The sequence below is a fragment of the Dicentrarchus labrax genome, unplaced genomic scaffold (assembly GCF_905237075.1).
Source record: "Dicentrarchus labrax unplaced genomic scaffold, dlabrax2021, whole genome shotgun sequence".
In the NCBI taxonomy this organism is placed as follows: Eukaryota; Metazoa; Chordata; class Actinopteri; family Moronidae; genus Dicentrarchus; species Dicentrarchus labrax.
Window position 1 is genome coordinate 8,235,380 of NW_026136702.1, and position 17,997 is coordinate 8,253,376.

General features: G+C 39.1%; 1 protein-coding gene across 5 annotated transcripts; it reads left to right on the forward strand.

Moving 5' to 3' along the window:
- Nucleotides 1-11,860: 11,860 nt before the first annotated feature.
- agpat4 (1-acylglycerol-3-phosphate O-acyltransferase 4 (lysophosphatidic acid acyltransferase, delta)) lies at nt 11,861-16,612 on the forward strand. 5 transcript variants are annotated; one of them, XM_051377587.1, is made up of 10 exons: nt 12,119-12,475; nt 13,120-13,301; nt 13,539-13,708; nt 13,841-14,002; nt 14,128-14,281; nt 14,541-14,643; nt 14,749-14,824; nt 15,286-15,484; nt 15,589-15,610; nt 16,120-16,612. In XM_051377587.1, the coding sequence occupies exons 2-10, from the start codon at nt 13,124-13,126 to the stop codon at nt 16,154-16,156; spliced, it is 1,101 nt and encodes a 366-aa protein (XP_051233547.1). In that variant the 5' UTR covers nt 12,119-12,475; nt 13,120-13,123; the 3' UTR covers nt 16,157-16,612. The 5 variants fall into 5 exon arrangements, with proteins under 5 accessions (XP_051233538.1, XP_051233547.1, XP_051233556.1 ...); XM_051377596.1 differs by having other exon boundaries at nt 15,592-15,610; XM_051377578.1 differs by lacking the exons at nt 12,119-12,475; nt 15,589-15,610 and adding an exon at nt 11,861-12,013.
- Nucleotides 16,613-17,997: the final 1,385 nt, after the last annotated feature.

A 17,997-nucleotide genomic window follows, 5' to 3' on the forward strand; every position in this document is an offset into this window, starting at 1 on the left:
TTAATTTAAATATCATTAATACTTATATATTTTTTTTCATAAGTGGGATGGACCAGAACCTTAGCTTGCACGAGATGATAAAATATGAACTGCCAATTTCCGTCAATATGAGTCCAATTGCTCAAATTCCCATCACAGTAAAATAAAATTAGAAAATTCACATTACCTCAGCAGAAGGCTTTGTGATAATGTACAATTATGTTTGCAGAATCTTATGGTTTTAAAGCATAGAAAAGATTTTATCTGTGGTTTTTGCAATAGACCCATCCGTCTCACAGCGCGGAAACCAGGTAGTGAAGGGGTTAAGTAAATGATGGTGAGGCCAGGAAAAAAATGCGCTATTAGGGAAAATGGGGAAGTCAAAACCTTGCTCTCGTAGCTCTGTGGCAGAGATATTTGGGTTGAGGCTCTTGGAATAGTCCACGTGGCACACACCAAAGACTGTCTATATGGGTCTGGCACTGGTAGCTGGTTTCAAGCCCAGAGCACGTTCCAGGGTGGTTCATACAGCTTTGCCAGAGGATGTCAATGTGTGACACAGTAAACCAGCATTTTCTGCTGAGGCGAGTATTTAGCAACCAGCAAGCATTTTAAAGGATGAATAAGCTCAAGCAAACTGGCTGCAATTAACTGAATGCACAACAAGAAAAGTTTACTTTCACAAATGGTTTTTAAGAAAAAGTGTCACAAGGTGAACGGTTTGGATTGGCACCAAGGATGAGCTCATCGTTGCTGAATGAGTTAAAGCTCAGATAGTTTGGTGTTGATATGTATTGATCTTGGAGGTACTGATGTGGAGCTCAGCACCACACTGTCAGTTTTAACAGCACGGAGAGACACACAGATAGCTGAGGGCAGATAGGGAAGCCTCTTATTCAAATACAAGTTTAAAAGGATAACTGCTCGGTGAGCGATGTTCCCCCTTCAGTCACAGTGGTGTGAAATACCAGCCTGTCCAAAGCGGGGCTAATATAGACAATATTCTACTCACTGACTTTCTCCACTGTATACCAACTCCATTTCCTCCTCATTCTTTCCTCAAATCCATTTTTCATATCGTCTGCTAATGTGACTGTATGAAAATGTGATAACATAGAGAGGCCGGACAGACACAAATAAGTCCCGGAAAGCGGGGGAAAGATAAACGTAGAATCTGAGGTATTTTAAGAAACCCGCACACAAACATGTCTGAATCAGATTAACAGCGTTTAGAAAATATGAAAGGTCAGAAACCATATTTCTCCTAAAACATGAAGAAAACAGCCAGAAACCGAGAAAATGTTGCCAGTTTCCAGCGTAAATCAACATCTTTTCTAAAGGCATCGGATTGATCGACCTTATTTTCCTTTATCAAAATATTTTTTTTTTTTTCTTCAAATATATTGTCTGTTAAAGGAATAGTTTCACATTTTGGGATATACGCCTACTGGATTTTTGCCAAGAGCTAGGCGTGAAGATTGATACGAATGTCATCACATCTGTATGGTATGAAGCTACAGACAACAGCCTGTTAGCTTAGCTTAACACAAAGACTGGAAACAGCTGGAAATAGCTAGCCTGACTTCGTCTACATGTAACAAAATCTGCCTAGCTGCACCTCTACAGCTCACCATAAATCATAGTTTTTGCAGAAAATCACAACCTCAACCTATGCTTAAACCCGAGCCACCCAGTTCGGTGCATCTACGGAAACATATTTTTGATCAAAGACCAATAGTAGCTTTGACTCCTGGGAAGCACACGTTTCCCGGAATCCAAGTGAAATCATCATTTAGTGTTCCCACTGGCTCCTTTAATGAGTGAACCTATGTTGTTCGTGAACAAAGTGACTTAGGGGCTGCCAAGGGCAAGTGTGCTAGGAAAGAAGTGGGTCTGTCATTTAAAATAAAGTAAGTCATTTATTTCAGGGCATGAGCTCCTCTAGTCATTGGGAAAATATCCATGGTCCTTCTCCCTGCCAACCATGGGGGCGCACACTCATTGCTCCCAGAAAACCAGAGGTGCCAAAAGTGTTGGGCTGCGAGCTGAAGTCCTGCAGCACAAGGGCTCCAAGCTGTCTGCATGAACCCAGTTCTTTGATATTACTCATGGGTTTGAGATGCTTCACTTCAGATGCATCAAATGACTGACATCAGTGGCACAACCGTCAAGGAAGCAAGCTAAGAAGGAGGGAATTTTCAAGTGGAAAAGAAGGGAAAGAGAAGGTTTTCCCATGCAGCAGTAATTATATGTTTGGATGTTTGCTCAAATCCAGGCTGAGAAAGGCACTCGCCTTTAGGGATGTATATTCAACGAAACCAAATGGAACTGCAGCTTTCACATATAGTAGCCTATGCAAGCATAATCCTCAAAAACATCCAGGGTGTCAGAGCGAGGCTTGTTTCCACTTAGGTCTTGATGGCACCGCTGTGAAACTGGGAACAGCTGCATTGGGTCTCATTAAATCAGGTTGTGAAGTCTTGGCCTGGCAATAACCTTGCACAAAACAAAGCCAGACAGTGCAGATAGCTGCAGGCCCTCAAAAGTCTGATTTATCTGACTTATAAAAATAAACTCAGATCAAATACAGCTCTCATATCTTCTGGAAAACAGGGACAATCAAGATATCCCTTATTTCCCTTTGCTTTGAGATAAATCACCTTTTATTTGTTTTTAATTGTATTATCCAAGAATGCAAATGTCCATGAAATTGTTTAATATTTGGAAAATTTGTGTTGGCTGTGAGGTCCTATGTCACCAAAGAAACTTTTATCTTTGGCTGGATGACTACCAACTATTTTACCTTCTTAAAATAACCTGATAAGTGCTCAACCTCCAGTTGTTTTAAGAACATCTGAATGGTGAGTTAATCTGTAACTCTGCTGTCAAAGTGTCCTTGAGCAGGACACAGATCCCACCTACTGAAGTAGTCAACCGTCCGGGTCACACGAAGCTCAAAAAGAAACCGAACCATTCATGCCGCACATACAAAATTCACTCAATTTGCTCAATGTACAGCTAAACACTGCATCTGAATGAGAGTTGAAATGCAAGAGGTTGTGACAGACTCACAAGTTCCAGCTGGAAACCAGACCTGTAGCTCTGCCATGCTCAGTGATGCAGGGTGCTGCAAAGTGTGCTGTCCACCGGAGGCATGTGGAGGAGAATGAAAGCTTTTGGCACACATAAACATCACTACACAGTCCAGACATCACGTTACACACCACCTGCACCTGAAATAACAGTGAGGCCAAAATCTGCATGTTGCTGAATTGTCACAAAGCTGCATCTGTTTGCTGACTGAAGCTATAAAGTTTATACATCGGAAATAGCCACATAACAACAACAACAAAAAGGAATGTGCTCTGTCATGGAGACTAAGAAGAAAATATTTATAAATAAAAATTTTAAAGTATTTCAATGTATTTATACGTAGATAAATACTTATCATTTCATATTCATGTTTTATATGACTACAGCTGTGTTTTATTATCAATAATTCATTATATATTTATATACCATGTACGGATGCTTCATATAATGAGTTAATAACACTTTTTATTACTTTTTTTATTAACATATACAAACAAAAATCATAATGACACATAACTAATAAAGACCACAAATCAAATAATTCAAAAACTAAAGAAAATCAACAACGAAAAGGGGTCATACTATATTCAAATATGTACATAACAAATGTATACATGCATAAATAAATATGATGCTTCCTCTCAGTCTTCAGGATGTGGATTCTAAAAAGGGTGACCATATATTATTCTAATAATGCAAATGACTCCTCTAATCCTCAACTGTGAATACATATTTGAATGAACATTTTGGCAAAAGCTATAAACAACCACTGATTAGCTTGTCTTTCATTAAAAATAAATACATTGATAAACTTAAATGCACATCTGATTCGAGCCTTGATACAAGTTGAGTGGTGGTACATGTGCAATATGTTAGTGTTTATACAGCAGAGGCATTTTAGGCCTGATGGGCCGTGCCGCGTCTGCTCTTTATGAGCGGGACTACAATGCTACAAGCTCCCCTCCCTTTTTCACCAGTGGAAACAAGTGATCACACCATATCCTTTTACATCTCTGATGGGTTTTTCAGCCATGTTGCGCTCTGCTGTAATGGAACATCCACTCATGAAAATACACATGGCAAGCTGTTTGAAGATATCAGCCATTCACTCCTCTTTCCTCTTTCCTTTTTTTTTTTTTTTTTTTTGTCATTTTCCCATTACAGAACTGCTGGAACATTTTTCCAGCAGTTTTCCACTCTTCATGCCAAATTAGTTTATTTTAATAATATTTGAAGATAAGCAATATTCTTACATATTTAACCATTTTATTTACCTATAAACTGAATATATTAAACTGGTGTCTTTAAAGTTTTGGTGTACTTTGATTTCAACTTACTATATGAGGTTTTTCAATGTTATACTGAGGGAAAGTTTTTTCATTACATATGATTGGGTTTCAATTATACTTTTGAGAGAATTAGGCAATATTGCAATATTGAGGTTGTGATTTAGTTGTGAGTGACTTTAATCTTAGCTCTAAAAGCATAAAAACTTATGGAAACGTCATCAGTTTACCCCTTTCAGTGATAAGAACGTAGACAGCAGTGGTGTTAACATTTTCCATGTGTCCTCAATAGACTGTTCACCTCAGTGCCAACACTTCAGCCTACTGTGTATTGATTGACTGAAGTTGACTTATCTGAAAAGTGAGAAAATTAGAAATTGTAGCAGCTTTCAACATAAATAATTCATTTTAAAGAATATGTGGTGAAGTCTTTGACTGCATTTGTTGCTGTGCCAGCATGCACCACCTCCACAACTAATGATATATCTGGATATATATAGTCATAGTCAGTAGGCTGGTCATAAAGTCAAGTCAAGTTTTTTATATCTTAACAGCTCTTCCGACTTCTGTGAAAGGGTTGTTGGCTGCACACATGTTCAGAAGCACAGCTGTTGGCATTGTCTAAAACAAAGAAATGTCAGAATGTGTGTGATGAAAACCTTTCTAGGCAATCCTTTTTCTACCAAACAGTTGGAATAGTCTTCATAAGCTGTTTGGAAGAAACGTGATGGTCTTTTTATGCTTATTGGAGCAGTAAAAAATGGCCCTGATAACTTCAGTCATTTGTCAAAATGCTGACGCAGAAGTATGGGGGCTTACTCGCTGTATTTTTGTATTTTATTTTGGGGGTGAACTTTCACCTCATAAACTACTCATCATGCGGATCTGAAGGGCTACAGTAACACAAAAGCACAGTAAAGTACTTCACAGGTATTTAAATACAATAATTACTATACACGCTAGTTTTGACCTAGGTGGTTTAAATATAGGTTTTGTTTTGTTGGATTGTTTAAGTCTGTTAGACACTTGTAATGTGTAATATAAATGTAACTGAAACTTTACGTTGGGGTGTTTTAACATTTTCTTGTAACAATTGCATTCTAACACTGATCAATGTGCACTGTCCCTGATAGTTAAATAAATACAGATACAACATACAAGTAACCCGAGAGATTAAAAAATAGAAATACTTTCATAAATTTCATGATTTCATATATTTGAGTGATAAAAAATAACTTACTTTTCAAATATCTAGAAACTGCCTGCATGTGTATTTAACATAATCACCCCCCTCTTCAAAAAGACTCATATTGGTCATTTTCAGTGGTGCATGTATTCAGATCCTTTACTTAAAGCAACTATAATCGATATTTCTGTAATAATACTCTATCAAATGGCAAGGTGACAACAATCCTACAAAATCATCACCCAAATCTGCAGCTCCCCTGACTTTTACAGAGCTTTTTAGTGAGTTTCCATTCGGTTTTCCAGCTTGCACCTTTACTGGGTTTTTTTGTTCTCTGTAGCAGCTTTGAAAAGCTCTGAAACCCCACTGTCCACTACCTGCTCAACATCAAGAGACAGAAGACAGACACAGTTAGCGACTGGCTGATTAACATAGTGAAGCATTTAGCAGCCAATATTATCACCTTAAAGAGTAACTTAACATGAGGCTGAACAGCATTATTTTGCAGCCCTCTCTGGTTGCAAACCACCACAGCTAGCATCACAGATGAGTGTGGTTGGATGTGGTCACATGTGTTGTATCTGTAACCAACCCCAAAGATGATGTCACAGTGCCCTGGAGTACATCTGTACATCATTGCAGGAAGGTGAGAACATTTTTGGGGATGTTAAGTTTCTCTTGTTGTTACAGGCAACATGTTAGCAAACAATTGCCTATTTACAGCAGATATATGGCAACTTGAAGTTTCTGAATCCAAGTTCAATAATCACTCTGCTTTAAGCTCTGCTTTGGTCTTTGACAACTATTAAGGGTAGTATATGTTTTTTAGCTTCTAAATGCTCCACTATGTTACTAGTTGTTGGTGCTCGGCAGGTAGTGTACAGTGAGCTTATCATAGCTTTTTTTGCTATAAACAGTTACCTGCTGCATTGGTAAATGACGCTCACGATAGAAATGAGACACAGTAAACATGTTAAAAAACAGTAGAAATAATGAGAACTGAAGAGTTGGTGATAAATCTCTGTTGAAGGAAGGTTGATTTGAACAGCTTTAAAGGACCAGTGTCCTGGGGATGTTTTCATTACCTTAGAATGAGCCTTTTATATCTATAGAGAGAGCGGGTCATCTTCAACACTGTCCAAACACTGGATCCTGATATGGCCATTCACATTTTCCATGAGCTTTGCAGCCACCATAGTTTATCCTACAGGCTGAGAAGGGGAGGGTAAGAGATGGCGTAAATGGTAAATGGACTGCACGTATATAGCGCCTTTCTAGTCTTTCGACCTCTCAAAGCACTTTACACTACATATCACATCCACCCATTCATACACTGCCAACAGCTCATCAGAAAAAGAAACTAATACTCCCTCACACACTGATAGCACAGCATCAGGAGCATTTTGGGGTTCAGTATTTTGCTCAAGGACATAGGCAACAGGACGAGCCAAAATATTGAACCGCCAACCTTCTGATTAGTGGACAACCTGATCCACCTTCCGCTTACCCCAGAGACAATGGCAAATAAACATTAGAATATCACCCTCTCATTTGGATACATTACACTAACAGCACCAACTATTGCTTTCACACATGTGCTGTGACCAACATCCAGTGTTCTGCACATGTGACCTCATGTTGAATCACTTTCTAACTCCCAAGCATTCAAATCCCAATTCTGACATCTGTCAGAGGAGGCAGGAGTAAAAATTGAAAAAGAGGACATGTAATTGCATAACCATGCCGTATTTTAATCTTCTTCACCTTGGAGATGGCATTACATCAAATAACTTCACTCAGGCCAGTACTTTTTGGCACTTGAGTCAGGTCTCATGCGTGGGCCCCAGAGAGCCGCAGAGCAGGTGTTTCCAGCAAACCTCCCAGTGTTTCACTGACAGTCGGATGTGTCGGTGGGGCCCACAGTTACTTTGTCATATGGACGAGGCTGCAGAGCCGAATCCCGGGAGAAGCAGACACTGCATACATCAGGATCTCATTACTGGCTTACCGCATATATACACTGTGTCATACAAAGTTTAGGCCGCAGGCTATGTTGTCACTTTTTCTGATTTGTACTTTTTTCCTGTATGTCCAAGCGCCTGATGCATGCATTCAGAAAATCTGAGCACATTATCTCCTTTCATGACACTCCAACGCACAGTCATCCAAAATAACTTAATCAGATTTAGCGCCTTATTTACTAAAGCCTGCACAAAACCTAAATGAATGCAGCTTTTTCCAGAGTTCTTCCTGATTTATTCAGACCATTTGCACAAATGTAGTCAGTCACAGTTTTCCAGTCAGAATACCAGCTGATGCAGCTGAATGTGCTGTCTGGTCAAATCATTTGCATCAGACTTCTGCATGGCTCTTCTCTTTTCCTCACACTTTCAAAGCAGTTTGTGCTCTCACCTGCATATCTATTACTGGGCCACACATTGTATTATAACAAATACATTCACTGCATAATGAGGAATATGCACATAGGCTTTCTCACAGTGAGACCCAAAACCTCTAAGTGAAGGCTGAGAAATTCACTGACCTATTATCTTAAAGACTTACGCAGAGGGGTTGAATGAGTGTTAATTTGTTTCGGGTAAAAGGAGTGAAAGCCAGTCACAGTCTATTGACGCAGAATGGCTCATAAATCACACTTATGCAGTGATTTCACTTAATCCTTAGTGCATTCTTTATACAGCATGCTCATCCAAATCACCCCTGTGTTGCTGAGCCAAAAGTATAGTTCTTCCTGGCTGAAAGCTGTTGGCTTTGGCCAGCTGCATCAACCTGATTCAGTCTTGACTGAAAAATGTCAGCTGCAGCCACTGATTTTTAAAAGAGTTACTTATTAATTTCTAGAAATAAATAAGTGAAGCTACTAAAAGTTGTGCTGCTCTCCCAATAAGGTGACAACAGAGAGATGAGAGATTTTCAAGATTAAAGTGGATGTTTTGGTGCTGAGTTGGCCAGCTTTCCCACACGTCAAAGAACCATGTAGTCCAGCTTCATTACATCTGGTCTTTAGTTTGATCTAGCAAGGAAGCTTTTTTAAATTATTTTTATAGCCTCTCCACTTGATTTAACAGTGGACAATAAATAAGAGTAGGGGGATGTCATGCAACAAATGTCAAGAGCTGCACTGAAACTCACGACATTACTCTTATATGGTATCCAATTGCCTGCTGTACCAAAGAAGGGCCCTAGAAGGGCAACCTTAACAGTAACCCATAACTCATTTAATGAAAGCTGACATTTCTTGGAACAGGGTAATTTCTTGTGGTGAGGTACCCCCCCAACACATCTTTATATCCAGTAACCTCATATCAACTGCACTTTTCCACTAAGGAGGCACTGAAATGTGAATGAGACACTCTCCTTCCTGGCTACCCACTTTGGGTAGGAGGCACACTGATCGTTAGTCTCTTCTGTTTAGATTTATGTTTTCACTGTGATTTACGTTTTCCATCTAACATCGTTCTCAAGTATTTACCTCTTGCATGGTTGGACGTTGGCCACATCCTACTATGTTGCAGCTTAGGCAATTCTAATAGTACATCAATATTACAGGGAAAAGTTATTCACTTTATTTTGATTGTATGCATCTGTTAGCTTATTTTTTTTCACATTGAGGCTTCCAACCTGTTTATGATGCCATAAAACGTTTTGTTCAAAACAAATGTTTCAATGTGTTTCGCTTATTCTTTACTACACTTGTATGTTTGACCTTCATTGTGCAGAATTATGTGCAGAGTTTGGAAGTTGAACGTTTCTCTTTGTTCACTTAATTGAACGCGGCAGGTGTTTGTGACATCACAAATTGAAACCACTCATGGTCCAACATGCAACTTGCATGACAAGAATATGGTGTGGAAATCCTAAAACTACCAGGAAATGTATGCTGAGAATGGACTTTTCAATAAAGTAGGAAATGTCTAACATAATAACATACAGAAGTTTAACCTTTGGGAAAAAAAGCTTATTTGTATATTAATAGATTTGGGTTTTTTAATGAGGGAAAGAGGTTAAAAGAATAGCTAATAAAATAAATAGCTTATTAAACTGTTTTGCTGAAAAACCATATGAGATAAATTGAGATTCATTGTTTGATGTCATATTGTTTGTTTTATCTTCAAACATCTCTGAAGGGGAATGTTTGCTATCATACTTTAATTGCGGAGTAATGAAATCAGTACTTGTGCTACTTGATAGAGCACAAATAACCCTTTGTTTCTAAAAACAGTAAGAGCTTTCACACATAACAGACAATAAAGTAGTATATTGTACTGTAAAATAAGTTTTAAATTCATGTATTCAGCATCTATGTATTCTCCATCCTCTTACCATATGTACTTTATTCCCTGCAACATTAAGATGAATCAAATCATATATTCTGATTAAATAAACTAAATGTAAATGTTTTGCTTTATGTACTCACAGTAGACTGTATTGGTCATCATTTCTAAGTAAATATTGTGTTATTTCCTTCAACTGTCTCCATATTCTATCAAATCAGGAAGCAAAACCAGGTAGGATCTTCTATCAAAGACACAGTAAATGCCACATGTGCATTCTGCATCAAGCTTGACTACATAAAGTTATTACTTTTGACTAACCTAGTCTGCCGTAAAGTAATCATGAAATGGTTGCCTGAAAATGAGCTGGATATACATCAACGTTGACTTTGGCAACTTTGTAAAGGTGCTATGGGATTTAAAATAGCTAACACATGTATCCAACAGTGATTCTTCCTCACTTCAGCAAACAGTGTAAAACCTGCTGTGCTCCATCACTTCTGTAACTACAGAGTGACTTGCACATACTTACTGAATACTATTCCCCCGAGCCCCTTCACACTCATTCTCTTTGGTATTTGAACATAAAGGGCTTCCTGAGTTACTTTACTGTATGTTTGGACCTCTTCAGACAGGCATGTCCTCTCTTCAAGGTTATTCGGTTGTAAAGGACATTAGGGCTGAAGCATTATGGGACCTGTAAAAAGAGAGCTTGGAAACATTTCTCAGCAACCCCCAAGGTGGAACGGTCACAGGACCCTCCCGACCTCTTTCCTTTCAAAGAAAAAAAATCAGTTTGGTTTGGCATGGACGTTTTTTTCTTTTCTTAAAAAATATGTCAACAGATTTTTTTATTTGCAATATCTGCAAGAGGAAAAGTATTCAGTTTAAGTTTTTTTTTCCCATCTAAGAGATCTCTGTGTTCAGTGCACCTTTACTTCCCTCTAGGGTTGGGAAGAGGAAATTGTCTGAGACTGTCTTTTTGGTCAAATTGAAGAAAGCATTAAAAGTGCATGTCAGGGGTTTAACATCAGTCAGGAAAAGTAATGAGTGTAGATGTTTCCACTTCAGCTCTATCTTACTTCACTTAGGAATGATATATTATATTCTGCGAGAGGAGAAAGTGCATCTAAGTCACTGTTTCCATGAGCCAACTCATACAGATGTAATTATTAACTGTGAAAACCCTGATGGATGTCTGAGTGCTTGACTCACTTGAATGTGACTTTTGTTATGTCTCTTAGAGAAACTTTAATTTTGGGAAGTGGGTTATTTAGCCTATTAAAGTTACTCATGCTCAAAGTCAGTGGAGGAATATTGCTTTTTTTTTTAAATCAAGATTGGCTTTGTATCCAGAAAGGGAGTTTTATGATTATTTCACAAGAGGGAAAACGTACATGGTTCTCAACTACAAAATACTAAAGTTTCACCAGTCACTGACAGCCTAATTTTTAAGAAAATGTGTTACAAATAATTTAGAAGTCTTATTAAATATTTAAATTTGATGCAGTAATAAAAAGATGGCATTTCTACCTTTGTATTAGCACTGTCCATTACACGAGTGTAGCTCAAACATTCAAATTTAAACCTGCTAGAGGGGAAATTTAAGTTAATGAGTCCAGTACTGTGTTTTTAAGTGGGATGTATTTAATTTTCATTTAAATTACATTATTGATGCTACTAATAACAATCTCCATTAATGCATTCATTTTGGGGTCAACTTCTCCTTAAAAATCACTTTTCTTATGCACATACCACAGATAACCAGCAGGGGGTGCTGCCCGCCACGAAGCAGCTGCCCGCTTAATACACTTAACTTACCTGTAAAATGTCATAATGGCTGCATATTAAACATTGTGTTTACTGAGGAAGCTGCTCTGTCACCGTGGTTACTACTCAGATTCAGCCAAAATGAAACAAGGAAGCGAATTTGTTGCTCAGACAACAGATAACATTTTTTGTATTTGTTATCATTGTACATTTCGGAAGAAAAGCCCACTGCGCATGTGGCCCACTCCTAGTTGACACTCGTGCCTTTCCTGGTACCAAATAAAGACAACACAGAGACGTGGAAAAAACCGACAGAGGTCTCACTCGGTCCCAGTTTGTGGCTCAAAGAAACGACACAGTGAACATTGCACCAACATCAGGAAACGCTACGAGATAAGTTCGCCCTGGTATGAATAATTTACGTTATACATTATCCTACTTGGTCCACACCAGCCATGAACTAAATGTGCTTTGTCATTACGGTCACCATGGTAACAGTAACTGTGTTTTTGAAACATTGTGCGCGGCACAAACGATCTTCGCAGCGAGTCTAGCTCCAGAGTTTCTAGAAGTAAGCGACGCCTTGACGCCTTCACATTCCCGTCTCCATCCCCGGGCCCAGGCGTGTCTTTGTGATGGGTGTGGTTGCTTTTTCACAGTGAAGTTTTGCTTTTATTCAGCCACTGACAGCGGGTAAACTGATGAGTATAACATTGTCTTGTTACATGCTTGAATGAGTTGGGGCTGAATAAAAATCTGGACAAGGGCAATCAGTGACTCCCAAAGTGGCATGGACGTATAGTGTAAGATACTGATATCTGTGGAAGGGTTGAAGGTGTTTTCCGTCAGGACAACTCTCTTGGATCAAGGTAAATGTCAAAGTGGATGTTCTTTAAGGTGCTGAGTAAATAACTTGACCTTTATCTGTCTGGTGAAATAACCTTTATGCATTCTGATCATTTATTTATTTTAATCTCTATGTCCTTGAAAATGCTGCTATCAGATTTGAAATGTTTGTTGCTACTTTGCGAGCCTGTGTTTTACCAACAAAAACGATTTGATGGTAAATAATAAGGATAATGCTTCTCAGTGCTGTTGGTAATGAGCTGAGCATGATTGTCCCGACCTTTCAGAGCACCTTGATCCAATAACACAGTATGAATATAAACTGTTATTACCAAGACAACATTACAACATAGGTATGGCTTATATATGCTGATATATACAGTGCCCCTATCCCTGAAAAGGTCGTGTGCACTGTGAAGAGCAAGAGCAAAAAGAGATTGGCTGTGTATGCACAGTCCCAGCTCAAAAGGCTCCATTCAGCAAATGAAATCAGTCCAGTCAAAGAAAACCTTTATGTCAGAGTGGGCTGAGTGACAGCCAATGGAAACAGTAGCTGATAGCTGTGTTTGACCGAGCTGAATGGTGAAATATGTTTGTGTGTAATATGAGGAGGAGTTTTTAATGCTTGAAATTGGGCAACTTTTTTTTTGTTTTGTTTTGTTTGCAGAACAATGGGCCTCGTGCAGCTGCTGAAATCCCAGTTTTTGAGCCAACTGATCATCTGCTATGTGTTCCTGGTCAGCGGCCTCATTGTCAACCTGTTGCAGCTCTGTACTTTACCTCTGTGGCTGGTCAGCAAGCAGCTGGCCCGCAGGATCAACATCAGGCTGGGCTACTGCATCAGCAGCCGTAAGTATTGTTCATACTCTCTGCTACACCCATGATACAGAAGTCTGTTGTCTGTTGGTACAGTGTATCTTTGTTGCATTTAATAAGATCAAATATTTAAACACCACATGCACGCAGTGGAACTCTTAATCAGCCTCTGCGTGTAGCATAAAACCACTTCAAAAATACAGTCAAACAACACTTTTTCCACAAAACACAGACTTTTCTACATCATTGTGTCGTAATGATCCCCCTCAGAGATGGTAGCTGCCCTGGAGTGGTGGTCTGGGACAGAATGCACGCTCTACACAGACCCAAAGAGTTATCCCCTGTATGGAAATGAGAATGCAATTGTGGTTCTCAACCACAGTTTTGAGATAGACTTCCTGTGTGGTTGGACCTTCTGTGAGCGATTTGGTGTTCTTGGGGTAAGAAAAAGTGTCAGGGAAATATTCACAATTTCCCTTTTTTTGACCTTGAGGGATTTTTTTGCATTTCAGTACTATCTGTATCTGTCAGGTTTATTTTTTAACATGCTTTACTTTTTGATCTTTTTTCAGAGCTCAAAGGTGTTGGCCAAAAAAGAGTTGAGTTATGTACCTGTTATTGGGTGGATGTGGTACTTCCTGGAGATAGTTTTCTGCAAGAGGAAGTGGGAGGAGGACCGAAGGACAGTGGCTCAGAGTCTTCAGAACCTGCGGGACTACCCGGAAAACTACTGGGTGAGTTTCACCTTGTTGTAAAACCTGTTGTATCACTGAATGTGCTAGCTTAACTGTCATGCAATATCCCCGTGATCATTCTGGATTTGGAATAATGCTTTTAATAACCAACTTTCTTGGGCTAGTTCTTGCTTTACTGTGAGGGTACACGCTTGACCCCAAAGAAGCACCAGATCAGCATGCAGGTGGCTGAGAGCAAAGGTTTACCCAAACTCAAGTATCATCTTCTGCCCAGGACCAAAGGATTCTGGGTAACTGTCCAAAACCTCAGAGGAGCTGGTGAGTATCCATCATTGATGAAGTACTTAAATATGACCACCAGCAGATGTGGTGCAATGCATATTAAATAACATGACATAGGTCCTTTTTGTAGATGTAAATGTGCTAGATTTAGCCATACAGGCTCATTTTCATCTGCAGTCCCTGGCAGGTTGATGGCGTGTGTGAGCTGTATGTCTGTTAGAGGGTAAAGCTAGATGCATTTGCAAATCAAATGAGTTTAACAGTTAACTGTTGCTGTGTGCTTTGTCCCGTGCAGCTGCAGCTGTTTATGACTCCACGCTGAACTTCAGAAACAATGAAATGCCAACTCTGCTTGGAATTCTAAATGGGAAGAAATATCACGCAGACTTATACGTGAGGTACAAAGAAATGTTTTGCTATGACAACTTTAACAACATTACACTTTCTGTTTTCTGGTGTAATCTTCTTTATCTGAGAGATCTGACTTCCCCTCTCACTTGCAGGAGAATCCCTTTAGAGTTGATCCCAGAAGATGAGGCAGAGTGTGCTGCTTGGCTCCACAAACTCTACCAGGAAAAGGTTAGAGACTGTTGAAGTTGGAAACTTCTGATGGATAAAGGGTTTTTCCATAAGGGTCTGTTTGGTGGAGGCGGTAAGCCACCCAGATCTGATGGCCTAAACAGAAGTTTATGCATTAAATATTTAGAATTTACTGTTTAAAACGGTGCTTAAGTTCCTTTTCCCTTAGGATGAATGTTTTATTACATAAAAGTTGGATGTTAGCGAGGTGGTTTCAGGCAAGGTGGCCCCCTCTCCACGCTAAAAGACTGGGAGACTCTGGACTGTAATGTGTCTTTTGTTGTCTGTAGCTTCTCTCATTTCTTTTCTGTTCATACACTTCATGGCCTGTAAGCTTCTCATTAATATGAACTGGTTAATGGTTAATATTATACAAGGTAGTTGGTTCCTACCACTTTCTAAATTTATTGGCATATTCAAAGAACAAACCTTCTTATCTGTTTTTATTAATGTGTCAACAGGATAGCTTTCAGGAGCACTACACACAGACAGGCCGTTTCCCTGGCCCCATAGTGAGCCCTCCACGCCGACCCTGGGCCTTGATCAACTGGCTGTTCTGGTGCTGTTTGCTCCTCTACCTGCTAGGCCTGCTACTCACTCAGCTTATCAGCTCTGGATCAATGCTGACCATCTTAGCTTCCCTGGCTTTCTGCTCCACAGGTTGGTTTCATGCATTCATGCCTAAGGTGAAGTCACCCTGACATAGGTGTAACGGTCCTTCCCTCAATTTAACCTGCTCCTCTTTGTCCAAACGGTCCATAAAGCAGCAGATTTGACAACTCAAATGTAAGTCATCCCCTTTTTTGGAAAATATGATTTATCGGTCTTGGGAGCATGTCCCTAACAGCATTCAGGCATGTGCTTACTTAGCAAAGTTGGTTAACATTCACCCATCTGAGTAGTTTCACTGAGGTGTTAAATAGGAAAAAGGTTTCTTTAACAGCATGTCACAGTTTTCACAATAAATAATTGCCCTTGTTTGTGGTTTTTCCTGAAGAAAACCAGCAAAATCTTAAGCATTTATTAAAAAAGTGTCAGATAAGTTTGAACTAAATATTTGGATTTTCTCCAGATATTGGTTGTTGACTGTCGTAGCCCGTAACTTCAGATCTTAATGTGATACATTTAAGCACGTCATTAAATTCTGATCCTGAAAAGTCTTCGTAATTCAAGGGGAAACTTACTAAATAAAAAAGTGTCATGTCCTGTACAGGATCTCAAAACCTGCCACCACTTCTATGTGACTTGCTGAAATAATATTCTAAATGTACCATTTTTGAAACTTTCCTTCACAGTGTCACTGGGAGTTCGCTGGATGATTGGCCAGACTGAGATTGACAGAGGCTCAAGCTATGGGAATAAGGAGGTTCCTCTAAACAACAACTAACCTGAACAAACTCAGGGCTGTTTCTTTGCACAGCTACTATTTTGCAAGCTTGTCGGCAGCAGAATGTGTAAACACCAGTCTGACATGATCTGCTGGTCTAACAAGTACAAACCTGCTTTAAAGCATAATGTTGATAGTGTAGTGCCATCTTAACGGTTGGCTTCAGAAGCTCGAGATGTTTAGATCATGAAACTTGCAATAAAAAACTGAGGCAAGATTAAATATGGCTTTACTGCATTCCCCTCAAAGGAGAGTGTAAATATTTGAATATAGTCAAGACAAACATTTTCACTGGTAACTTGAACTGAAATTCAACCACGTGAACAATGGACTACCTCTTTGATTGTAATGCAAAGCATTCTCATGGTGGAAGGAAATAAACATTTCACTTTTTTAAAAAACATGTTGGTTCATTAGAATTCTTTATATATAGCAAACACTAGAGGAGCAGAAGTTGTGTGTGTGTGTGTGTCAGTGTCCGTGTTTGGTTGTGTGGATGTTTTGAGTTCAGCAGCTGGAAAGGAGAACGTGCCCCATTTCTCATGAACAGCTGATCTCTTTATGACAGCAAGAACAGACAACCCCTCCCTGAAACGTTAGACAGGGACTCAAATGTTACTTTCATATCCTTGCTTCTATATGACTACATTATATGACTAATACTTGAGGATTGTGTATCAAACATTGTGTGAAACAGAAGATCTCTATCCCTCCTTTTCTTTCCATGAAGATAGAAAAACCATCACACTAGCAGGATTTTAATCACATACTCAGCAACAGGACCACACAAGGCCATACTTTCATTTTAAAGACACTAGTTGGTGGAAAAAAGGAAAGAGCTATAGTGACCCTTAGTCACTATATAGTCACTATAGTCATGCTGAAGCATCATATTAGCTTGACTTAAAAATGCAATTGTGCACAGATTTGGAAACAGTATTGTTTGGAAGGAATCTCTTCACAGCCAGTATGGACAGTAGAAACAATTACAGTAACCATTAGCTCAAATCAAATGTATCTGAACCTATCCTTTAATCGTATTTATGGGAAATTGGACCCAGTGTCGTTAAATGAATAAATCAAATTACTAGTTGATAACCAAATGCCATATATTTGATGCAGAGAAAGACTGTAAAATATAGTTTCAACAATGAGTAAACCATCTGACCTTTTAAGGAAAGAAAAATATTTAGCTTATTCCCAGTATGCCTCTTGAAACCCATTAACAGTTCAGCATGCGTCATTATACAATTCAAACTATTTTCAGGGTTACATTTGAGTGCATCTACTAATTTTAAAAGCGCACACAAATATGGCAAAAAATCGAATGGCAGTGAATCACCAGCAGAAAAGCAGGACTGTTAATTGCACTAAATTGCAGAATATTACAGCAGAATGTAGTTTTCATCCATTCCATTTTCACATCGTAAGGCATGTATGTAAACTGATATTACCTTGACTTTCAGGAAATGCTCTCACAAAACTGCAGCATAGTTACGGCTTGGCTATGGGTAGCTGATGTAGTGGCCATATCCCTGGAAAAAGTCATGTGCCCTGTTGGTTTATTTACACTCCAACTTAAAGGCTCCATTCAGGAGATTGAATGAGAAAATACAGTTAAAGGTGAATCTTAATAACGGTGTTGCAGTAGTAGTCTCTGGTACAACTTTACCTACTTCAAAGTTCAAAGTTGCATGTAAAAGGAAAAAGATGTCTGAAGATGTTAAAACGCATTTTGTCTTGTGGCCTGCGTCAGAGCAATCGTAAAACACATTACAAAGAACAT